General features: G+C 40.2%; 1 protein-coding gene across 1 annotated transcript in view; it reads left to right on the plus strand.

The window, feature by feature from the left end:
• NALCN (sodium leak channel, non-selective) overlaps window positions 1-25,937 on the plus strand; it is a 256,162-nt gene that overhangs the window by 120,393 nt on the left and 109,832 nt on the right. Inside the window, 2 exon segments of the mRNA XM_075526265.1 lie at window positions 13,655-13,786; window positions 21,778-21,945. Coding sequence (XP_075382380.1) covers window positions 13,655-13,786; window positions 21,778-21,945 — 300 coding nt within the window.

The following is a 25,937-nucleotide window of genomic DNA, read 5'->3' on the forward strand; positions in this document are numbered from 1 at the left end:
TGTATCCTAAAAATAATACCAAGAATTCTGAAGGATTTCATGCTGATCCTGAGTAAGTACCAATTGAAGGGTGTGGTGCAATATTTATGTTATGGTCTATTGCCCTTTCAGCTCATGAGCTACTCATTATAATAAGAGTAATGTTTTCCTTCATATTTATAAAGCGTCTAGTAAATCTACACTACTGCAATAACATAAAAATAAAAAGAATACACTTCTAATGAATTGAGAAATAAAAGGCCAAAGAAAACAGAGACAGTGAAAATGGCTGATTTAATTCTGGTTAATAAATGACATTTCAAAGACATCGTTCTTGAATTGAAATGTAAGTTAAAGAGTAAGTAGCCTGTTGAAGCAATTTCAAGGAGGCATTCCAGGTGAGGTCTTCAGAGGTGTATAATTCAAGGAACAAGTGTTAATGGAAAACTGTTGGAAGTGAAGCTCTTAGAGTTGTAAAATGTAAAAGTTATGGAAATTTTGAAGGCATGGAAAGAACTTACAGCGCAGGTAGGTTCCAAATTCCTTCTCTCCTCACTCACCTTCCCTGCAATTTGGGGGAAAGTTGGAGCACATGTAATAATCAATTACTTGTCAAATTTATATTTAATGTATTTCTGAAGGACTGAGCAATATATTATTTACCACAGCTCATACATAGTACAGGTTTTGAATAATGGCAAACAGATTTAGTATTAGAGATGGAGCTGTCCTGCTGCGCAGTAAGCATGACATTATGTCCTGGTTTCGGCTGGGATAGAGTTAGTTTTCTTTCTAGTAGCTGGTATAGTGCTGTGTTTTGGATTTAATATGAGAATAATACTAATAACACACTGATGTTTTAGTTGTAGCTGAGCAGTGCTTACACTGGTCAAGGACTTTTCAGCTTCCCATGCTCTGCCGGGTGCACAAGAAGCTGGGAGGGGGCACAGCCAGGACAGCTGACCCCAGCTGGCCAAAGGGCTATTCCATACCATATGGCATCATGCTCAGTATAGAAACTGGGGGGAGTTGGCTGGGGGGCGGTGACCGCTGCTCGGGGACTGGCTGGGCATTGGTTGGCGGGTAGTGGGCGCTTGCATCACTTGTTTTTTTCTTGGGTTTTGTTCCTTTCTCTCTCTCTCATTGTTTTCCTTTTCATTACAATATATTATTATTTTTATTCTATCTTATTTTATATCAATTATTAAACTTTTCTTATCTCGACCCCTGAGTTTTTTTACTTTTGCTCTTCAGATTCTCTCCTCCATCCCACCGGCGGGCAGGGTGAGCAAGCGGCTGGGTGGTGCTTGTTTGCCAGCTGGGGTTAAACCATGACACATTATTATGTTTTTTTCCTTTTGTGGTTAACATATTTTCAAAATAAAAATATACAAACATAGGAAATGTCAACATTGTTGATATACATAAAATAGAAGATTACATCTAGAGGAGTCAGAAACAATATGTAAATACAATGTTATAATGCAGATACTGAAACAACTTGAGTTTTCAGAGGAAAACTTAGAAAATGTAGGTTAATAACATCAAATGCATCCACTATAATGTGACTCACAGAGTACAGCATCACAAATCAGCTATAAATTTGGCCTCCCCTATAAGTATGTACATATATTCAACAAGGCCAAGTGCCAGGTCCTGCACTTGGGCCACAGCAACCCCATGCAACGCTACAGGCTTGGGGAAGAGTGGCTGGAAAGCTGCCAGGCAGAGAAGGACCTGGGGGTGTTTGTTGACAGCCACTGAATATGAGCCAGCAGTGTGCCCAGGTGGCCAAGAAAGCCAGTGGCATCTTGGCTTGTATCAAAAATAGTGTGGCCAGCAGGACTACGGAAGTGATCGTGCCCCTGTGCTCAGCACTGGTGAGGCCGCACCTCGAATCCTGTGTTCAGTTTTGGGCCCCTCACTAAAAGAGAGACATTGAGGTGCAGGAGCGTGTCCAGAGAAGGGCAACGAAGCTGGTGAAGGGTCTGGAGCAGAAGTCTTATGAGGAGCAGCTAAGGGAACTGGGGTTGTTTAGTCTGGAGAAAAGGAGGCTGAGGGGAGACCTTATTGCTCTCTACAACTACCTGAAAGGAGGTTGTAGCGAGGTGGGGGTCGGTCTCTTCTCCCAAGTAACAAGTGCTAGGACAAGAGGAAATGGCCTCAAGTTGCACCAGTGGAGGTTTAGACTGGATATTAGGAAAAATTTATTCACCAAAAGGGTTATCAAGCATTGGAACAGGCTGCCCAGGGAAGTGGTTGAGTCACCATCCCTGGAGGTAGTTAAAAGATGTGGCACTTAGGGACATGGTTTAGTGGTGGACTTGGCAGTGCTAGGTTAATGGTTGGACTTGATGATCTTAAAGGTCCTTTCCAACCTAAATGGTTCTATGATTCTATGATTATATATATATATACACACATATATGTATATGCGTACATATATGTACATATATTTTGGAAGTGTTCAAAGTCAGGTTGGATGGGGCTTTGAGAAACTTGATCTAGTGAAAGATGTCCCTGCCTATGGCAGAGGGGTTGGACTAGATGGTCTTTAAAGGTGCCTTCCAACCCAAACCATTCTATGATTCTATGATTCTGTGGGTTTTTTATATATCTATGTATATATGTGATGTATAATATGACAAGGTGGAAGTGTTAAATTGGGTCTATACCGCTTCCTGTACCTGAGCTTAAATGCATTTATCACTGTGCTTTGAAACTACTCCAGATACCTAGGCTGCCGCTAAGAGATCAGTGATAATTTGCAAATTTAAAGTATTTTTTATTGTGAAAGGAAAAGAACTTGTAGACTTCCATTCTGAAAGTACTATGGTGCAAGGGAGTGTACTAATCCACATAGGACGGGTAGGTGACTGATTACACTTTAGTAAAGTATGGGTCCACTTCAACCCTTACAGCTTAGATGAAGCCACTAGATATAAACCAAAAATTAATTTGGCCTATTTCATTTCAGGTTTTATACAATAATTACTTTGTCACATTGCATTTTCTGAATGGGACTGTGTTGCAATGTTTAGGAAAAACAGTTAAATCTGTATTCATATTATTTGGGTTCTATTTTGCATTTCTTAGTATGTAGCTTTAAGAAAATTACTGCTGAGGTGATGATATACTTACTAACAGTTCTAAAATCTGAGGGGAAGGTAACAATCTCTATGCATTATTGTTATCACGAACAATTTAAGTAGTATTTTTAGGTTTCTTTTATGTTGCAGCTGGTGCTCTCCATTTCTCTAAGTCAGATTGCAGTCACTGAAAGGCTGCTTACTTCCTCTCTATCTTTTTGCAAAGAAAATGACATATCTGTGCTAGCTGATTTATAAACTGGTGAGGAGGAGGTTCATTTAGTTTCAAAGAAGCCATTATTTCATGGATATTTAGGGCAGAAGAGTCACCATTTCTCTTTTTGACTGTTCTCTTAGAAGTTTGTGGGAGGAGAAAAGTGACTACTCTTAGTAAGAGGCGTACAGGAGTGTAGCCGTACTACTGCTTTATTCTGTTATTGCAGGGTATGAATTAACAGGATGCAGCAAGTCTGAAGGAAGCATGTGCAACACTTATTCTTTAGCCCTATAGGAGAAATAGGACTTTGGCTATCAAATCTAGAATGTAAGGAAAAAAAGTATCCATCTAATTTCTGACAGAAACTTTTGCCTTTAAAGTTTGGTTACTTGGAAAAGTCATATCTTACAGTTTTTCATGTTAGTAAGCTTTCTATGATTATTTCCACTCATTTACTTCCTAAGTGTGTATTTTCTCAGTCTTCCTGTGTTACTGACTTTACTTCGTTCCTTTGACCAAAATGCAGTTGGCCTTTTTTAAGTAGTTTTTTATTTTAAAATCAAAATTTGCTATGCAAAAAGGCAGGAGAGTCTGGTACAATATGGCAGGTTCATTAATTGCTTGTATTTTCAAATATTACAGAGGCATTTAGACTATTGGAAGACAGTCCCTGGCAATTGCTGATTTCTGTATGATTTTAGCTACAAATAATCTGAAAATGACATTTGCTTTAAAAAACATATTGGGATAGCACAAAAAGCAGGACCCCGCTTACATATCAGCATGTCCGTTGCCGTTATTCGGTAATACTCCCATTTCCAGCTTATTTTGAGGTTGCATAGTACGAGGCCCTGTAAAAACACATAGTTGGATACAGTGCCTATCTTGAGTTTTACATACTAATCAGGTGAGGTAGAAGGTGGAAACAGAAGCACAGTAAAGTGAAATGCATAGAATATTTTTCAAGCCAGGGCAGTTTAGTGTCTATGCTGCTCTTTCTGCCAGGCCAGTGTCACCTCTGCTGCAGCCAGATAACACTTATAGAAAGGTTTCCAATTCCATATTCTAAAACTTGCAAGAGTTAGAATGTTACTTGGTTTTTGGGGAGCATTGTGCTTCCTTGAATATCCCCATACCTTCTGTATTGGTGATTACCAACTGGTGACGAAGGTTCTGTATGCTAAGGTGATCTTAAAGTCACTAGAGTTCCCAGGGAGATTTTTCTTTGGACTGTGGATCTTAAAGAGTCTTTACATTCATCTCTACTACATTACTACCCTGAAAAGTTCCTCTGCTGTCATAAAGCCTGTTAAAGCAAGTCTCTGTAGCCTAAACTGGCGAAGAATCACCCTATTCTCATTGCACTGGGACAGGCAGCCTGTATTGGAAAGCCAAGACTGCCTCCATGCCATCACCAAAGTTAATAACATCTGAGCTGAGACTACTGACTTATTTTCTTTGCAGTGTCTAAAAGCCACCCCTTTCAGCGTCTTTAATTAAAAACTCTCCCTTCACCTTGTTTCCTCAATGAAGTTGCATTACTTCAAGTCGTCTTAGCATCTGGAAGTTCCTCTCAAATACGGTAGATGATATCTCAGATTTACAATGTTTTTTAATGTCCCACACTGATATATAACTGCATCAATGTAAGATATTAATAAGCCTGTTCCCTTAAAATTTGTGGTTAATGCTTAATAATTTTCAGAAACGTTCAGATTGCAGAGCATGAGAATAATTTGCTAAATTCTCCTTACAAGCATATCTTTGTCAGGCAGTCATAAAGTAAGTTGAAAGCAAAATGGTTTATAGAAAATTAGTTACACAGCTTGTAAAATGCTCTACAATGTTCTGCAAACAAAAGGGAAAATTTCCTGCAATTTCACAATTTTGTACTTGCTCAGATGGCCATTAACCAACAAGATGAAAATCAAATTTATCCTATTCATGCTATGAATTATCTATGATTAGCAGTGTATAGAATGTGATTTTCTAAAGCTCCTTTCATAGTCAAGGTATCTTCAAGCACTTTGTAAAAAAAAAAAAAAAAAAAAAAGAGACAAAATAAACACCACAAGTATACTAAACCTGTATGGGATCAAAAAACTTGCCCTTTTCTTTAGACCAAGACTGAATCTTTGCTCAGTGTCTCTTAGAAATCATGTTGCATAGAATCCTAAAAGTCAAGTTTTCTTTGCTATTTCTAGTCTTTTTCCAGGACCAGGACCTTATAATAATTTCTGAGGCATGTGATGTCTCCTGCTTTCAATATCAAATCTATATCGGCTAGCACCTTGAGTGACTGTTTCACTTTCTTAGTGGTATGAATTCTATGCATACAACTTAAACTGGGCCTGTTGTGTAAAACCTGTGATCCCTCTATATGTATTTAGAAGTTGTGGTCCAAGCTCTGAAGAAATTGCCAAAAAAAAAAAAAGATAATTTACTTGCAATACATTTTCATTTTTTTCATTTGACTTATTTGACTGTTTTCTGTGCTGCTGTAATGAACTTGAGCCGTGCTTTGTTAGCTCTTCTGAACAAGGGTTCTGTATTCTGTGATGCTCATATGACCCCAGCTAATGGGGCTTTAAGAAATCGCCATAGGACTTGCCATAGGACAGTGGCAGAGCGTACCACCGCCACAAGCCATGGTGGTGCTGTGCACTGAAAGACGCTGGGACTCATATTTGCCTTCATGCCACTGCAGCGCTGTCGTCTAGGCTGCAACAGGCCTGTGCTGGTTTCGGCTGGGAGAGAGTTAATTTTCTTCATAGTAGCTAGTATAGGGCCATGTTTCGGATTTGTGCTGAAAACAGTGTTGATAATACAGAGATGTTTTAGTTGTTGCTGAGTAGTGCTTATACTAAATCAAGGACTTTTCAGCTTCCCGTGCTCTGCCAGGTGCACAAGAAGCTGGGAGGGGACACGGCTGGGACAGCTGACCCCAGCTGGCCAAAGGGCTATTCCATACCATATGGCGTCATGGGATATCCATAAAAAGCTGGGGAAGAAGAAGGAAGCGGGGGACATTTGGAGTGATGGCGTTTGTCTTTGTGCCGGCTGGCGTTAAACCATGACAAGGCCCATAAGTAAAAAAGACTGGAGTAGCACAAATGTAACCTTTTCAGTTGTTGATAACCATTTTAAAATATCACCCGACTCTTTTGTACACATCTAAACAACAACTTTAACAAATGAAAATCTACTCTAGCTACCAGAGAGGATGGTCTTCCCGTAGACATGAGTACAAATAACCTACAACATCATTATAGCGATAGATACAAAATTAATCACAGTAATCATGTAGCCAGTATAAGGTGTTTCAACAGCCATAGCTGGAAGCTTGGCTGGAATCTTTTAGCAGGACCTAGCTTCCTTGGGCAAATAGCAAAAGCAATGAAGGAGAAAAGGGAGCAAGTAACTTGCCTGAGCCATCCTATTAAAACATGGAGGAGGAGATGCTATTGTTTTATGAAGTGTTAAAGTATATCTAAAATATAGAGAGATACAGGTACAACTGTATTTTTCATACAGTTATGTGCTGATGAATACACAATTCAAGAGTATCAAAATTGGGAAAAAAGCTGCTTACCCATATAATGATTATCAAAGTATTTTAGTTAAATGATGTTTACACTGTTCATTAATTGCTTTGGTACTTTTGAGAGCTACCCTGCCCGTTAGACAATTATCCATTCTAAGCTTTTCATACACTAAATGGCCAAAATAAGCAGAGCTTTTCTGCATATCAAATCCGCACCATGTCTTGCTCAGTACTAATAAGCTTGAGGGCTTTGTCGGTAATTTTTTATTCTTCAAGCCAATTTGTCTTCATTTTTTGTTTTCTTAGACCATCACCAAGAGTGTTAAGTATTGTCAAATGCAGTCTGAATTTCTGTAGGTCTGAACTAAAACCATTGAGCCCTTTGAAGACACCTCTTTCAGGGTTTCGCATGGTAATATTGAACATTACCAGCCTGGCCAGTTTTGAGCTAGTAATATCAGGGTAACACGGCCCGTATGTTCTTTTATTATTAAGTCAGTCAGACCCTAGAAGTTTGCAACACTTACCTGCTTGCTTAGTAAGTGAGATCTATTATAGACTAGAAACAAAAATCCCACGTAAAGGATGGTGGTACAAGAAATGACCTGATGTACATATCAAGCCCCAAAAAGCGGTTTAGCCTTAGGAAAAGGTAGTTCCATCTTCAGTTATTCTAGTTTGCTTAGTGACTGCTTTCCTGAGCCAGGGTCTGTGTGGCTCTGGCTGTGTAAGGTGGCAGCTGCTGTGATTTTCTCCATGGCAGTGAGCTGGCAAAGGCTAGTTTATGTCATTCATCCTCCCTCTGCCATGCAGGAAGGTGGAAGGAGTACTGGAGCTATGTACCCCATTCTGATACTCCTGGAGTGACAGAAGACTGCTTTAGGCCATGCATGGTAATGCTCCATAAGACTAAGTGACCCAGGTAGGCTCCTCCTGTCAGCAATTCCAGTGTCCTTGCTTACTTGAGCTTTTGGGTGAATCCAGGATATTACGTATAATTCTTCGTTTAGAGTTCCTCAGCTGTAACAAGCACATTCCTAATGTTAAGTAAATGAGTAGGATTTTAGAAATCTTTTCTGCTTTCATGAAATTCCCATCTAGGCACAAAGCAAACCCTCAACTCCTTTGTGCATTTCCAAACACTGAAAGAATTTGGATCGTTAACGGTTTGTCATGTATTGGTTTTTATGGCCATTGCATTTTTAATGCATTGTGCCATCCACATTCTTCACAGCGTCCTGGACACTGAGACTCATCATCCTGCACGAAGCCAGATGCCAGCGTTAGAAGTAAATGTAAGAAATTCTTCACTGTTGTAGCTGATTGACGGCAGCAACAGGGCATTTCACTTGAGACTGCCTCAACACAGCTAATCTTAAGTCCAATTTAATATTAGACACAATTTTCCCATCATGCAACTGGCTGACAGTAACATCAGAACATTTCTTTCATCTTATTCCTACACAGTTTAAGAAACACACATCCGAGGGCTGAAAAAGGTCAGTAAATTAAACAAGAACAAAAACTGGCATTATGTCTCTTCTTTCAAGTTTGCGCAGAGAATTTTCCATGGCTGTGTGCTCTGAAAAGGGCTGTAAACCAAATGACATGCTGCTGATCCGGTGATCCAGAATGATTTTTAAGGCTTGGGCAAGTGCTGTGGGCTAAATTCAGGTTTCTCTTAGACCGCGTTCCAAACACAGAAACGTGTAACGAGACAGTGAACTCTCATGGTCAAACATTACAGCAGAGGTGCGGTTGAACCATTCCAAGGGTACAAATCCAAATTAAAATTCTGTGATGCAGAAAGAACAAACTAAGACAGATTAAAGTAGGGGGGAAGTTGGGCACAGTAGGCGTGTGGGCTCGAGCGCTGTGATTGATCTCCTAAGGACATTGCAGTCGGTCTCTGAGAGGCCAACGGGAAAGCTGCTTATCACACATAGCATCCATGACAAGTGAGCAGCTAGATTCTGACATGCTGTAGAAAAAACTAAGAAACACAGATGCCAATCTGGCCCCCGTGAGCCGGCCAGTCCTGGGATTTAAAAGTAATGAATTTCTTTTTTGGGTCTCCTCGGCACGGTGTTTTTGCTGTGCATGTGTATTTGCTCAGATACCTCCACCTTGCTGGCCCTGTGGGCTCTCTGTCTTTCTGCCAGCAACTAGCTGCTTTTCACATTGCCTGCCACAGCCATCTCCTAATTTGCTGCCTCAGCCAGCTGTTCCTGCCTTTAGGTAGCCTGTGCCTAGCTTGTATCCTGTCTGAACCTCCTTCCTGATTATCTTGGTGTTGAATTGTGTTATGCCAACATAATACTCTCTATTAGCTAAATCATCTCCTTTCAGTTCAGTTGAGGTGGGAAGGCAACCTTTAGTAATTGACAAGAAGCTTTACTGAATTTTACTGAATCATACTGCGATTAATATGTTATTGATGTTATTGTCATTTATTTTCCAGCATTAAATATACCACTGGAAAATCTTTTTATGAGTGTCCAAATGTACAGACTATATGAGGAAGTATGCATGTATGTACATGTATACCAAGGTGGTTTATGCATTTTTATTCCTCCCATATTATCATTTTGCTTCCCTGTTGTTTTTTGTGAAGGGAGAGAAAAGTGCATTTTACAGCCTCACTTACTAGTTTATTTTAGCAAGTCCTTTCACAATTGAGGCAGAATACTTCATTACTAGGGAGGAAATTCTGACACTATTAAAAATACAGTGTAAAATATGCAGAGAGACTATGTTTAGAACTTGTGTGAAATAGAAATGTAACAGATACGATGCTACCTGTTTTGAATCACACCACTGACAAAAATGCATGATTGATGTCAGTAGCCCTATCTTTAATTATTGTATTCTTATAGCTTGCCTCGCGAATTAAGAATAAAAGCAAGACCTCATTTAACCACTCTGTTTTGGTGACTTCACTGTGCTTTAGGCATTGGTATTAGCCCAGGGTTGTTCTGTAAATTTCTGACTGTCAGGCTTTATCTCCTAAGCCTGCCTTTCTAGACTGGAATATACAACCATTTTATGGCACTAGGGTCAAAAGGACGCCAGTTTGCATGATGAGGGTTGAGCTGTCTTCTGTCTGCAGTGCTATCAGTGATTCGCACAAGAAGTCCAGATATTAAAAGACAAGAGGCGGTCCTATTAGCTGAATGCTTGTAAATATGTGCTTAGTCTCGACTCAGCTTCAATTTAAGCAAACTACCTTAAAACACCAGTGGAATTCAACAGGGGATGAATGCTCCTGTAGGCAGGTACAAGTCTTTGCTAAAAGCCTGAACAAGTACTAGTCCTTGCAGCCTCCCATACATACCATATTGTGTTCTAATTTGATCACAAAAAAACCCAGTAGTATGAAGAGTAGCATGAAGTAGTAGTATGAAGGTCAAGACGCTATGCTGCAGGCAGGGTTAAACATAAAATGTAAATGTGGACAATTCTTTATCAACATAACAACCTCAGCTCACTAAAGGCTGAGACAGTATTTTACAACTCTATATATGAACCTTCTAACATGTTAATATATCTTTATAAATGTAAAAATGTGTGTTACTTAATTTTTGCATTCTTCTACAACATCTTCACATTCACAGGCCCTGGTTCTCCTGGGGCAATATAACCACTCTTGATATCTGCTAGAAAGGCAACACAGCAGGAGGCAATCCAGATTTCTGGATTGCAGTGATGGTAACTTCCTAGGACATGTGAGCTGATGAGGGCAGGTGTTCTGGCTGGATCTCATACTTACAAGCAAGGAGGAACTGGTCAGGTTGTGAGGTTCAGGCCAGTCTTGGTTGCAATGACCATGAGACTGTGGAGTTCAGGATCCTGCAAGGAGGGAACAAAGCCAAAAGACAGACCCACAACCCTTTTTCGTGTTCAGGTGTCTGCTTGGAAGAATCCCATGAAGTACAGTCCTAGAGATCAGAGGGTCCAGAAGAACTGGTTGATTTTCAAGGATCTCCTCCTCCAAGCTCAAAAGTGGTCCCCTTCCAAGTGCAGGAAATCAAGCAAATGTGACAGGAGGCCCACATGAATGAACAAGTAGCTCTGGACAAAACTCAAAAATAAAAAGGAAGCATACAAGAGGTGGAATCAGGGCCAGGTGGCTCAGGAGGAATACAGAGATTCTGTCTGAGAGTGGAGGGATAAGGTTAGTAAAGCCAAAGCCCACATGGAGTTGAATTTGCCAGGGGGCATGGACTGCAACAAGAAGGGCTTCTACAGATACAAAAGCAGCGAAAGGAAGACTAGGAAAAACGTGGGCCTGGTGCTGAATGGGTTAGGGGACCTGGTGACATGGGAATTGTTGAGGTACTCAATGCCTTTTTCACCTCCATCTTGATGAGTGAGATTGACCTTCAGGAATCCCAAGCTCCTGAGACTCATGAGAAAGTCTAGAGCCATGATGACTTACTCTTGGTGGAAGAGGATCAGGTTAAGAAACTTTTAAACAAACTGGACATACAGATGTCTATGGAATCTGATGGGATGCACCCATGATTGCTAAGGGAGCCAGCCAATGTTATTGGAAGGCCATTCATGATTCATCAACACCCTCTTTAATGATCTGGATGATGGCACAGAGTGCACCTTCAGTAAGTTTGCAAATGATAGAAAACTGGGACGAATGGCTGATACACCAGATGGTTGTGCTGCCATTCAGAAGGACCTTGATAGGCTAGGGAACTGACCACACAGGAACCTCATGATGTTCAACAGAAGGAAAAGCAAAGTCCTACACCAAAGAAGGAATAACTGTGTGCACCAGTACAGGCTTGACATCAACCAGCTGCAGTTTAACAGAAAAGGCCTTGGGGGTCCGGGTGAACAACAAGTTGAACATGAGCCAGCTGTGTGCTCTTGAGGCAAAGAAGGCCAACAACTCTCTGGGCAGAATTAGGAAGAGCATTGCCAGCAGACTGGGGGAGGTGATCCCCCTCTACTCAGGCCTGGTGAGGCCATCTGGAGTGTTGTATCCGGTTTTGGGCTCCTCAGTACAAGAAAGATGTGGCCATACTGGACTGAGTCTAGCAGAGGGCCACAAAGATGATAAAGGGGCTGGAGCATCTTTCATATGAGGAAAGACTGAGAGCTGCAACTGTTTAGCCTGGAGAAAATAAAGGTCAAGAGGAGATCTTACCAGTATGGAAAAATACCTGCTGGGAGGAAGTAAAGAGCATGGAGCCACGCTCTTCTCAATAGTGTCCAGTGGTAGGATAAGAGGCAACAGGCACAAACTGACACACCAAGAAACTCCATTTAAACATGAGGAAAAACTTTTTCACTGTAAAAACACAGGACAAGGTTTCCCAGGCAAGTTGTAAAGTTTCCATCCTTGGAGATATTCAAAACCTGACTGGATGTGATCCGGAGCAACCTTCTCTAGGTGACACTGCTTTGAACAGATGGGTTGGACTAGATGATCTCAAGAGGCCCCTTCTAATCTCAGAGATTCCGTGATCTTATTTTTCTTTTGTCTCCCACTGGGACATTGCCTAATTTTGAACATCTGAACACAGGAAAACACTCTCTCACTGTGAAGGTGGCCAAACGGTGGAATAGGTTGCACAGGCAGGTTGTGGAGTCTTCACCTGTCGAGATATTCAAACCCTGACTGGACACAGTCCTGGAATACCTGCTCTAGCTGACTATTCTTGAGCAGGCAGGGGTAGACTAGATAATCTCAAGAGGTCCCTTCCAACCTAAATGATTATGTGATTGTGTGAATATAAACCAGTACAGGGACACAGAGTCTTTAGGAAGAAGTTGAGAAGAGGCAGAGTTCTTCTATATTTTGAGTTTTATTTTTCCTGAAATTTTGTCAGGCACTTTTACATATAAACTCAGGAGCAAATAAAAATGGCCTTTTCCAATATGAACACAACTTAAAATTTACACACAAACACAAGGAACCACAATGGTGCATAACTTACTTATGTTGTGTTTGCAAATAAGCATTAAAGACATAAACTGTATTACTTGTGAAAGATTGTAAAAAATATAGATATTAGTGACCATTCATTCAAAGATGTTTTAATGTAAAATAACACTCCATTCTGCCTGTTTGGCTCTAGCTTCTACTGGAACAGCTGTGGCTGGCCCAGTGAGGGTAGTGGTTAAGTTTTCAGGGTAAATCATAAGTCCATGCTCTTTGTGGTGGGGGCCTGGAAGTTAGTTCTTTGAACTTCTGGCATACCTCTTATCAATACCGTTTTGGCAACTCATGGATGTTTTGGCAACTTCTGGCCAGTGCTGCGTGCCTCCATTTCTCTTTTCTCTTGTGGGATTGCAGCAGCAGTGACACAAAGCATTGAGTGCACAGATACATGAATTATCTGTGAAGTACTTCACAGTTCATTGGCCCAGATGTGCATATCTACTATATGTAGATATGTTTTATACTTTTAGGCAATAGTTTGACATCAGATGCATCCCATATTACTTGTCTTTCTTGAGCAAAAGCAATGCACAAGATAGAATTGATGTTACTTGTTCCTGAACAATAAGTCATTAAGAATGCAAAGAACATTCATTGCATGAATAAATCATAATGAAGGAGTATTAACCAAGAGCAACTGAGTAGTTAGTAGTACATTTTATGCTTTAAAAACATTCTAGAGCAATGGACATCATATTAAATGATAAACTTTCAGTAAGTAGTCAGTTGGCAAATAAAAAATGGAAAAAAAACCCAACTTGCACATATTATTATAGCTGATTATGTTTTGACAGTGTAATAAAACTTTATAATGCATGTGGTTTGAGTCATTTTGATGATAAAATTTTCTTTTTCTTTTGCAGAAAATGATGAGGTCATCCGTGTTTCATATGTTCATACTAAGCATGGTGGCTGTAGATGTGATTGTTGCTGCTAGTAACTACTATAAAGGAGAAAATTTTAAGAGACAATATGATGAATTTTACCTAGCTGAGGTGAGTATGCTGAAATGACTATCTGGATATTTTTCGAGATAAGCTAAAGCAGAAAATGTGAATGTCAAGCACATTTTAGTATGTAGTTTTTTTATTCCCTTAAGCATTCCAAGAATTCTCTGCTAACTTGTTCAAGTTCCTCTGTCTGACAATGGCTGACAGCCCTATCTTACAACCTTTTGAAAGGTAATTTCCTCAAACAAAATGTCAGTGGTAATGAGCTGAGGCTTAAGTTTAACATCTGCAGGCAATGCATGGCTGCTGAGTTGCTATCTTTCTCTAGCAGGAGTGTAACATCCAGAAGAATTTAACTTTAAAAAAGTGACAAAACACTGTCTTTAAAGAATATAGTACTTCTTCCTAAATCATCTTTATTCGACATATACTTAGCTGCAAGAAGGTCCTTAAGCATGACCAAAACAGTGTTGCAAATAACCTGGCTTCAGTAACCTCAAGAGCACACTGCAAAAAAACCATTTAGTCATGAGTTTGGTGAAGGAGGAGGCCGTGCTCCTGAACCAGTGAAGTCGAGGTAAAAAGTTTATAAGTGACGTTCTGGCAGGGAGCCTGCTTGAGTCATTATCTGGTCAAGGATTTTACTGTAAGCATGCACTAAAGATACTAGAACCTTGCCTACATGTCTTTTTAGTACTATTTAATTCAGTTTTAAAAAAAAAATATTTGAAGTCTTTGGTACTAATGTACAGGCATAGCTTCAAATAGATATTTGTTTTTCCTGAATCAAGAGTGAACTCAGTATTGTAGCATTCTTTATTAAAAATACTTATTTCCATGGGCACTGTGAATTGTCACTTTAGCTGAGTATAAAGCCACCAGCGCTGAAATTCACCGAGATCGGTTCTCTGAAAGTGTTGATCGTGGTTGCCTGGATTGGGCACATGTCTAGCTTTATGGTTACTGCAGTTTCCCTGGCTTCAATAATTACACGGTCCTTCTTTGGAGCCAGAGGGCACATTCTTAGGCTAGAGGACATGATACCAGTATATTCCTTGTGAGTCCAGAGGAGTTCGATGATTTGTACTCTTGGGGTTTTAAATGTCTAAATACATTTGAGAGTCAGGCTCAAGTGCCCAACTTTAAACCCTTTAGTCCATAACATTATGATGCTTTATGAATCTCCCTTTTTTAAAGGAGGTTGACTTGATACCCATTTTTTAATTTATCTTAGTTTTAGAGTTTGTATCTGATCTCTTAAAATCTCATGAAGCTGAGACATCACCAGTTCTGGGACAAAAATGAAAGCAAAGAAAAGTTAAAGGTAGCACCAGAGTCCAAACCCTCGAAAAACCCACAGTTTTGAGGATAGAATGAGGACCGGGAAACTCATTTTAATCTCTGCCATGGTTTAACCCCGGCAGGCAGCTCAGCCCCACGCAGCTGCTCACTCACTCTTCCCCAGTGGGATGGGGAGAGAATTGGCAAGGTAATAGTGAGACAACTCGTGGGTCGAGATAAAGGCAGTTTAATAGGTAAAACAAAAGCTGCATGCGCAAGCAAAGCAACACAAGGACTTCATTCACTCCTTCTCATTGGCAGGCAGGTGTTCAGCCATCTCCAGGAAAGCAGTATCATGTATAACAGTTACTTGGGAAGACAAACGCCATCACTCTGAATGTCCCCCCCTTCCTTCTTCTTCCCCCAGCTTTACATGCTGAACATGACGCCGTATGGTATGGAATAGCCCTTTGGCCAGTTGGGGTCAGCTGTCCCAGCCGTGTCCCCTCCCAGCTTCTTGCCCACCCCCAGCCTCCTTGCTGGTGGGGTGGGGTGAGGAGCAGAAAAGGCCTTGATGCTGTGCAAGCACTGCTCAGCCATAACGAAAACTGTGTTGTCAACACTGTTTTCAACACAAATCCAGAATAGCACCATACAAACTACGATGAAGAAAATTAACTCTATCCCAGCCAAAACCGGTACAATATCCTAGGCCCGAAACAAATAATTTAGTCCGCATTAAAGCCCGAGTTCATGAACTTTTCATGGTAGGCATTTTTGCTTTATGCCCAGGATACAGGAAGTGGAGCCTGAATTCTTAATAAAATAACATTAATTCTATTTATATTCAAAATAGGAAACGCTGCATATGCTGTTTCTATTTTGGCACTGAACATATAGTATAATTATGCTTTTATTAATCAGTGCTAGAAACACTCTCTTCAACATCTATTTCAAGTGTAGGGTTTGAGGTTTTTTTCTAACAGAAATACTTGCCAGGGTTTAATAATTCAAGATGAGTATGTCACATAGACTAGTGTATTATTATTCTGTTCTATAAGCAATGTCCGGTTTTCTTTAAAGATATGTTTTTCTGTCTCTGCATAGCTTAGATTATTGATTTATTAGTGGGGAGGTTGTCAGAAAACGCATTTGTTTACATTCTAAATGTTTATGTTTCTAAGTATATAAGGTAAATTAGTCTGTAATGGAGAAAGGTATTTTGTCTATTTGTAAGGCATACTCTTTTGATGTCCATTTGTGGTTTTTTCTTTATTTTTTTTTAACCTGTGATACTTTTACTAGAAACACTATAAAAATCAAACAAGAACAAACCCCTAGTATCCTACAGGAGGAGGTATAAAATACCATAGCAGAAGAGTAAAAAAAATCCTGGGAGAGAGGAAAAATTGATAAGCTGGTGTCATTTCGTACTCGGTTATTGTGAAACTTGTTCTTTGCAGCACAGGGCGTACAAAGAAATTGTATTTAAGAGCCTTGAAGAGGACGAATACTCAAACAATGCAGATTATTGCACAGTGGCTGGTTTGTTTCCTTGGTGAGGGAGGCTGGTTGGAGCAGGGTGCACTGCTGTTGCTCTGTCGTTTCCATTAGGCTAGGCTGCAGAAAGCTTTCCCTTCAGAGGGAGCTTACTTGAGCATCCAACAGCATTGGGGTTTCCCTTTGCTAAAGGAAATAGCCAGACAGATTACAGCAAACAGATCTGGCTTTCTGATACGTCTTCCAGAAGTCATCTTGGAGGCTGCTAGCCTTAGGAGCAGACATGGTCTAATAAAATAGCTCATTCGGTCCATTCTATGGACCACACGTTATAGTGGCCTAGAACTGTAGAAATACATCCACTTAAATTCCGTAGACAAATCTAAGTGAAGTTACTGAGATAGAATCATAGAGTGGTTTGGGTTGGAAGGGACCTTAAAGATCATCTAGTTCCAACACTCCTGCCTCGGGCAGGGACACCTTCCACTAGACCAGGTTGCTCAAAGCCCCATCCAACCTGGCCTTGAACACTTCCAGGGATGGGGCATCCACAACTTCTCTGAGCAACCTGTTCCAGTGCCTCACCACCCTCACAGTGAAGAATTTCTTCCTTATATCTGGTCTAAATCTACCCCCTTTCAGTTTAAAGCCATTACCCCTTGTCCTATCACTACATGCCCTTGTAAAAAGTCCCTCTCCAGCTTTCTTGTAGGCCCCCTTCAGGTACTGGAAGGCTGCTATAAGGTATCCCCAGACCCTTCTCTTCTCTGGGCTGAACAACTCCAACTCTCTCAGCCTGTCTTCACAGGAGAGCTGCTCCAGCCCTCTGACCATCTTTGTGGCCCTCCTCTGGACTCGCTCCAACAGGTCCATGTCCTTCTTATGTTGGGGGCCCCAGAGCTGGATGCAGTACTCCAGGTGGGGTCTCACCAGAGCAGAGTAGAGGGGCAGAATCACCTCCCTCGACCTGCTGGCCACACTTCTTCTGATGCAGCCCAGGATACAGTTGACCTTCTGGGCTGCAAGCGCACATTGCCAGGTCATGTTGAGCTTCTCATCAACCAACACCCCCAAGTCCTTCCCCTCAGGGCTGCTCTCAATCCATTCCCATCCAGGCTGTATTTCTGCTTGGGATTACCCCAACCCATGTGCAGGACTGGGCACTTGGCTGTGTTGAACTTCATGAGGTTCACACGGGCCCACCTCTCAAGCCTGTCAAGGTCCCTCTGGATGGCATCCCTTCCCTCCAGCGTGCTGACCGCACCACACAGCTTGGTGTCGTCAGAAAACTTGCTGAAGGTGCACTCAATCCCACTGTCCATGTTGCTGACAAAGATGTTAAACAGCACCAGTCCCAGTACTGACCCCTGAGGAATGCCACTCATCACTGGTCTCCACTTGGACATTGAGCCGTTGACTGCAACTCTTTGAGTGCAGCCATCCAGCCAATTTCTTATCTACCGAGTTGTCCCTCCGTCAAATCCATGTCTCTCCAATTTAGAGACAAGGATGTCGTGCGGGACAGTGTCAAATGCTTTGCATAAGTCCGGGTAGATGACGTTGGTCGCTCTTCCCTTATCCACCAACGCTGTAACCTTGTTGTAGAATGCCACCAAATTTGTCAGGCACGATTTGCCCTTAGTGAAGCCATGTTGGCTGTCACTTTTTTTCCATGTGCCTTAGCATAGTTTCCGGGAGGATCTGCTCCATGATCTTGCTGGGCACAGAGGTGAGACTTACTGGCCTGTAGTTCCCCAGGTCTTCCTTTTTTCCCTTTTTAAAAATGGGGGTTATGCTTTCCCCCTTTCCAGTCAGTGGGAACTTCACCAGACTGCCATGACTTCTCAAATATGATGGATAATGGCTTAGCAACTTCATCCGCCAGTTCCCAGGGAACATCTCCCAGTCCCTGCCTTTTCCTTCTGTGACCCAGTAGTAGATACCCATTACCAAGAAAAAAACCCACTATTTTCCTTGTTGGAAACAGAAGACAGACTCAAGAGAAAAGGAGGCAAATGTTAGACAAAAAGATAGAAGAAATCAATTCTAAACTCATATCCCATTGGTTGCATAATTTTGTATAGCTGGTAGTAAATTAGAGGTTCTGATGAGCATTTCAACTTGTATACATCAGCCCTGCAGGTTAAGCAAAACCAGACTTTTAGCAGGATGACTCAAAACCCGAATGCGGTATCTGAGAACCTGGAAAGAGTAGAGCTTCAAACTCATTTTGGTAACTGTTATTGAGGATGTTGACTTTACCTGCTCAATACCTAGACAGAGTACTGATGGATGTTTGTTTTTATATGCAACTGCCACATTGTCTTCCATTAAAAGAGGTTATAGACTAGAAGTCTTATTGGAGACTTGTGAGATTCCTACAGGTACTGCTTTAAAGGGTCTGAAAACCAGCGTTCAAAACCGGGTGCTCCTATACACTTCCTCCTAGGTTCCTTTTGCAGTCTGTCCCCTTGCACTGCTGCCTTTGTGTAGCCTTTGCCCTGTCCTGGCCGAAGGAAAGATTGAGCGCTGTCTCAAATCTGGTAGCAAGGGAAGTGCTGGAGGTCTGTGCCCTTAATCCCACTGATCCTGCTCGGAAGAATTCTTGTCTTTCCCAACAGCTTTCAAGTAAGCCACAGTTACAAAGAAAACTAACTGGGTCTGTCACTGTTGGATGTTGGCTGACGCTGAGCTCTGCCTCTGCAAAAAAATGTTAAGGGGCTACTGGTAAAAGTTAATGTTGCGGAAGGCGGCATTAATACCATAAAACTTCCAGGTGACTGAATGGGAGGTAGCCCTCAGAGAAGCAGCCCGTTCCTGGTACCTCCTCTTTGGCCTCCCCAAAGCAACCCGGCAACCTGGTGGAGGGTGGCCGCTCATGTGTCACACCTGCTTTTTCTGTGAATTTGCCTTTCCCCTGTCTCTACAGCAATGAAAGGAGTGATTTCAGATTTTTTTAAAAAGTCTACAAAATTGTATTACATTTCACACCTAACAAAAAGTTCTAGTCAGTTATTTTGAACCTTCTCCTGTAATTAATTACAAGGAAGGAAAAAATACAAGCTCTGTCAGCAGGAAGACAGGTGTATAAATGTAATCAGATGTTATGCAAACCATTTGATACATTTTTAAGTACTAGTGGTTTGAATTCGTTTGACAAGCATGTAAAATGCAAATGATCCCGCCCACACATTTTTAGAATAAATTAAAATACACTTAACATCGTATTTGTTAGTTCTTGTCCTGATAGGAAGCCTGTGTGCTCTGAAGTATGTATGTGTGTGTGTTTTTAAATGGCATTGTTATTCCACCTGCTCTGAAGCTGAATTCCAGCTGCTTTCTATCCACTGTTCCATTTTTCCTAATTCACCCCCCCCTTATTCTTTCAGGACTCAATTAGATGTTTTTTCCTTTAAAAATGAGCTTTCATTTTAAAATTTTTGATAAAACATTTTTATTGTGTTTCAGGTAGAGATTTTCATGTAAAGGGGTAGAGGGGTAGTTTCTTCAAACTTGGCTCATTGTTCTCCTTGAGCTCTTTGAGCTATCAGAACAAGGGCTGAAAAACTGTCCAGATACATTCAAGAAGATGAGCATGAAAGTATCCCTACGCATGGATCCTTGTATGCCTGAAATCACACAAATATTTCTTAGCAGTATTTCTTTCCTAATGTAAAGAAATTTTTTGAGTGCTCTGAAGCATTTCACCTTGATTCAATCATTCGCAGGACATTTGAAGCCTGATAACTATTTTGCATGCCTTGAGGAAGCCATATAATATAGCTGGTAGCACTGCTCATAAACAGCTGTGTGGACTAGGGGAATAAACATAGAACATAAACTCCAGTGTTTAACTTCCTTCTCTACTCCTGCTTGTGACAGTCTGTACACATAAAATATGTGACATTGTATTTAGCTATCACACAAAACCCCTCTTTCATGTTGATAAATATATTTTTGATGGACTGGAGAGTTTAAATTTTAAATAACGTAATTACTTAAGGGAGAGATTCATCCCAGAGATTGGCATCTCATCCCAGAGATTGAGATCTCATCCCAGAGATTGTCACTGTCAGATTCAGGATTAAAATCTTGTTCTCTAACTTCATTATCCCCTGCCAAGTCCAGTAAACCTTATGGCCCACAGCCAATTAATCTCTCCATCTTAAAAGACTAGTAGTGCTTTCGCTCAAAGGAGGTTTGACCTGTATTTTGTTAATGTTTGCACAGCACTTTGAAAGTATTAGTTGTATATAGATGCCACCTAATGTTATTTCAGTGTCTCTTTTAAGCCCCAAAGTATGTGAAAGGTCAGAGAGGAAAATTGCTGAGTCAAAGAAAAACATCTTTTCCATTGGGTTTCCTGGGTGCTGGGAAGTGAGGGAGAGAGTATCTCAGAATGTATACAGTGGTAAATTAAGAAGACAGGTGAGGAAGAAGTGTGTCTAGTCAGAAGCATTTTCAGTAATGAGAGAAGAAAGAGAAAATAAATTTTTAAGATATAAACCTATGCAAAATTGCCTCCCTTTTTTCAAGCTGAACATCATGCATTTTAGTGTGTAAATATTTCAGAAGAGGCCTCTGGAAGAATCCCGCGGTCATCCAATGCTTACAAGTAGATTTCTTCCCCTGTAACTTTCCACCTTACTCTCTTTGCTCAACTTCTTTAACACCATCTCTTTAAAATCGTGAAAATTTACCAATTCTGGACTGAGTTTGAATTTCCTCTTTTTGTTAATTTGTTTTAACGCTTAAGCCCCATCACCCCTTTTTTACCTGTTTCAACTGTTTTACTATGGATGTTTTAGAAAATTGAAGTAGCAATTTTCAAACAAGAGGTCTTTAAATTTTGCTTTGTTCCTTAGATCTCTTAAAATTCGTCAGACAGCTCATATGTGTTGTTTCACATTTTGAAAAAAATTCTCATCAGTTTTTTTCCTTTTCATCTGTATACACAAAATGAAAGGTCAACTGGATGGATTTATTATTTCATGCCTTCCAAACTGTGGAATCCACATGTCTGTGTTGAAACTTCAGAAAATATCGTAAAGTGTACATTTTATGGAAAAATATGAGCCAATATGAGGAAATTTATTATTTATTGTTTACTCTGTTTAGATATGAATGTTTTTGTTAAATATTATGGAGATCTTTATTTTTGCCATACAAAACCTTGATAGACATCATGACACAGAAACTTGTTAATTTAACTGAGTGTTTTGAACACATCTTTCTTGTTTTATATATTTGTCTAGGTTGCTTTTACAGTTCTGTTTGATTTAGAAGCTCTCCTGAAGATCTGGTGTTTGGGTTTCACAGGATACATCAGCTCATCTCTTCACAAGTTTGAGTTGCTGCTTGTAATTGGAACCACTCTTCATATTTATCCAGACCTCTACCACTCTCAGTTTACATATTTTCAGGTATGATCAGCTACTTTTACATTTTGCCCTATATACCAATTAAAAACATTACCCATCAACTTTTCGCTCTCATTTACTTCCATTCTCACACTACTGATATTCTCACAATATTGACTCATGTCGAGAATATCTTTAAAATAACAAATATGTCTGTTCTTAACTATGTTTATTGGGTGGATTTACAGAAATAGGATTCTTTCTAACTTTGCTGAGTAGTCCTTTCTGTTTTCAGTAACTCCCACTTCTTATCTGAGCTACACCGTTCAGTAGGTTCTGGATTAGTTTATCCACTGTCCTTCATTCAGCCTTGACCTTGCATACAGCTGTTTACAGCATCACCTTCCTGTAGTGTCTGCCACTGCTTTCCTGGCTTCTATGCCTGAGACCTCAGTGCACTTGCTGTTGCTTCTCCAAATCTTCATCTCTGTGGCAGTCATATGCCTAAGAGTCTCTGCTCCGGTTACTGTGGGCCTTCTGAGGTCATTTCTCCAGAATCATCTTAGTGTTTGTTTTTATAGCTCTCCAACCATTCCTTATCTAGAGAGAAAGTGTCTTCATTGAGACTCTTCCTACGTTTTCACTTTGGGGAAGAGCAGGAAGGAGAGACAAAGAAAGACTGATTAATTCAGACTTCTGATTCTTCTTCTGTCAGCCAGTCCAACCAATTCCCCATTCATCCTCCTTGAAGTGCTTAGGGTTGCTCCAGTCGTGGGAGAAAGCACTGAAAGCATCAATATAATGTTCTATATTCTACAGTACTAAAGAAAGGGATTTTCTAAAAAAAAAATCAAACCATTCATATCTGTCCATTATTCCACAATGGATTGGCATGGTGAATAATTAATAATCAATAAAGGCCAATAATAAATCATCAGACAGAGTCCTGTCAATAAATGTGATTAGCTATAGTGACACATATTGTAATCAAGTGAGTACTATATGGGAGGAGAAGTCTCCCCAAGTGTGGGTTGAAATACGATGGCCTTTTCAGACTTCTGCAAATGCCATCCTGTATTTTTTCTAAATGGTTCTACAAACCTTTGCACAAAAGCTTTCAGGATGACAAATTCTATTTTGCTTTCACCTGGTATCATTTGAAGGCTTTTAGATGGTTATAGCTTTGATTTTGCTGTCCAAATATGTAAAATGTTGTTATTTAATGTGGCATGATATTTCAAACCTGCGAGAAAGGATGATCTATCAGGAGCATTCCATTGCACTCTTGTGTCAAAAGCACACAGGAAACCGAGCTGGGAGCTCGGTTATAAGTTAGCAACTTAGTTAATTGTTGGTCCATATTTATTAGGGCAGAGTCCACTTACAGCTGATTATTTCTTTCTAGGAATTTTAAGTATAAATTATAAACATGTTGGACTAAATAGGTAGCATCATCACTAACTAATGGGACTGAAAGTATAATTAAAATGTAGCCAGATGTTGATAATAAAATAGTACGTCTTTTCTTTTTAATGGATTTAATTAGTTTTGTGCGGCGGGGGTGGTGGTGGTTTTTTTTTTAAATAGTGCTAGCTTTTATGACAGAAAATAGCAGGATGTGATTTTTTTTTCCAAAATATATGAGAGACATACATTTTACAGGCAGAAACACCTGCTACACTGTAAGATTCGGGTTGTATTTTGCAATCCAAATCCCCTAAGAGGCAAATGACAGTAAGGTTGTAAAATACTTTACCTTTGATGTCAGTGTGTAAGGGAGGTACGCACAGTATTCCCCCACAATTAAGCTTCTGGGCAAGCTAGATAACACATTTTCAAATCAGCCAAGGTCAAAAAGTCTTTTTCACATGGGTACATCTTGACGTTAGGCAGATTTCCAGGCCTTTAGGTATTAATGATGACAGGTTAAATGTGTTCCTTGTCAGCCAACAAAACAGATTACTGAAAATAGAAGTCTTATTTGACACATTCCAGAATAGCGAGCAGAAATATCATTTGGCCTATCTAGTCTTCTTTAGTATATACTCCAGTCTGCATTATTCATTGGTCTTTATCATTACCTTTTGCCAACACATCCTTTGCTCTTCACCACATTGGCTACTGTCCACCCTCCCACCTATCTTTCTTGCATTCATTGTACATTCATTCAAAACACTTTGCAAAGCCCTCTGTGAAGGACTACAGCAAAGCACCATTCCATGGCTATGATCTATAGAACACAAAGTCAGTGGAGAAATGACAGAATTTTATGACAGAAATGACAGAATGACAGAGTGAGAGATTTAAACAGAATTTGACCTATACTGGACTGAAGAGATGGTATTGTATTTGTGCTTGGGGAAAATACTGCTGAGTCATTTTCTGAATAAATATTGTCCATTTTAGGAGATGCAGCCATTCTTTGTAACAAAGCTGTGGCTTCTTTTTTGTATTTTTCATTTTGATTTGGTTTTTAACATATTCTTATATTTAATCCAAATACTGCATCTTCTACAGCTCTTAAATTTAATACAATTTGTGATCCAATTACATAGAATGCATAAATGTTCATTAGAGTGTACTTTTGCTAGATTCAATTTGTCACCTAATGAAAATAAATGAAAAAAAAACCAAATAGTATCAATAAGATTAGTGTGTTACTTAAAGGTCAATTAAAGTTCCCCAAAGGAGGGGGAAAAAAACTAAGGCAGATAATACAGTTTATCTAAAACACAACTCAGAATACCAACTAGCATGAAATCTTCGCCCTACTGGGTCAGTGTCAAAACTGGTATTAATGGGACCAGAGCTAGCATTTACACTGCGAGAAGATCTTGTAAGTAAGAAGGCACTATGTTTATATGTTCATAGTACTTGGAAATCTCACTCATCTCACTGTCTGTCACTCTCTTGGTAACCAGTTTCATGTGCTCAGATTGTATGTAATGTGATCACGGTACCAATGTGAAAGAAAGGACCTTATCTCACCTTGTTCTAATGTTGTGAAAGTTAAGCTGTCTAGTGTAACCTCTGTATCTAGGACCCTTTTTAATTACTGAAGACACTGAAGGCTCATCCCATCTCACACAAGGAGTCTGGTGTTTGTTTGGAGTAAGTTGCTCTCTTGAGTTGACTTTCTCTCTCTCCCTCTTTTGACAGTAAAGCCTAGATGACTAGCGTATTCTGCGTACCTGATGGATAGCTAGGGAGATGAATTTCATGCAAAATGCAAAGGTGTACATTATTAGGAAGCTACAAAGTACAGTGAAGTCTTTCTGTAACAACTGCCATATCCTTCTGTCAAACTTATTTTCTCTCCAAAAGCAGCACAGTAATTGTATTTGGCTGGTACATCAGGTCAGCCTATAATTGCACTGTAACTACTACCTTTTAGTTTCAATATGATTTTGTGGAAATATAGGCCATACCTTGGGCTAGAGACTCTTTTTCTTCGTAAGAACTGCAGAATCTCATTTGCCTCACATGCTTCTGTCTGTTGTCTCCAGCAACTGCTGTGGCTGCCACTGCCTGTTGTTGATACTAATGTTATGTCACTGTTTGTGCCACCATGAGTGGTGGAAATAGGAGGATAAGAGCTGTCAGCAGCTTTTCCCAGGTAGAGTCAGCAGTGAATGGATCAGGAGTTCCACACACGATCACAGTTCTGCCGCCACTACTAATACTGAGAGGTGTCAAATATGTCAGTGGCACACAATGCTGTTTCCTCCAATATTGAGAAATACCACCCAAAATTTCCCTCCTGGTATATAGTATGAAATAGCAAAATATGTTAATTACCAAACTTCCTAGTTTTGTACCCATACGGTACACAATGCCAAGCAATTTTGTCTTGGGTCACTGAAACGGAAAGATGACCTCTGGAAGAAGAGTTGTCAGTTCTTTATGCAAATATGTAACCTGGTGTAACAAAAAACATAGAAAAATCTAGGTTGGAAGTGGCCTCTCAAAGTCATCTCATCTAGCCGGCTGCTCAAAGCAGAGCTTTCTTCAAAGACTGTTCAGGACACTGTCCATTTAGAATAAGTATGAATTTT

Source organism: Mycteria americana, chromosome 1 (assembly GCF_035582795.1).
Source record: "Mycteria americana isolate JAX WOST 10 ecotype Jacksonville Zoo and Gardens chromosome 1, USCA_MyAme_1.0, whole genome shotgun sequence".
Classification (NCBI taxonomy): Eukaryota; Metazoa; Chordata; class Aves; order Ciconiiformes; family Ciconiidae; genus Mycteria; species Mycteria americana.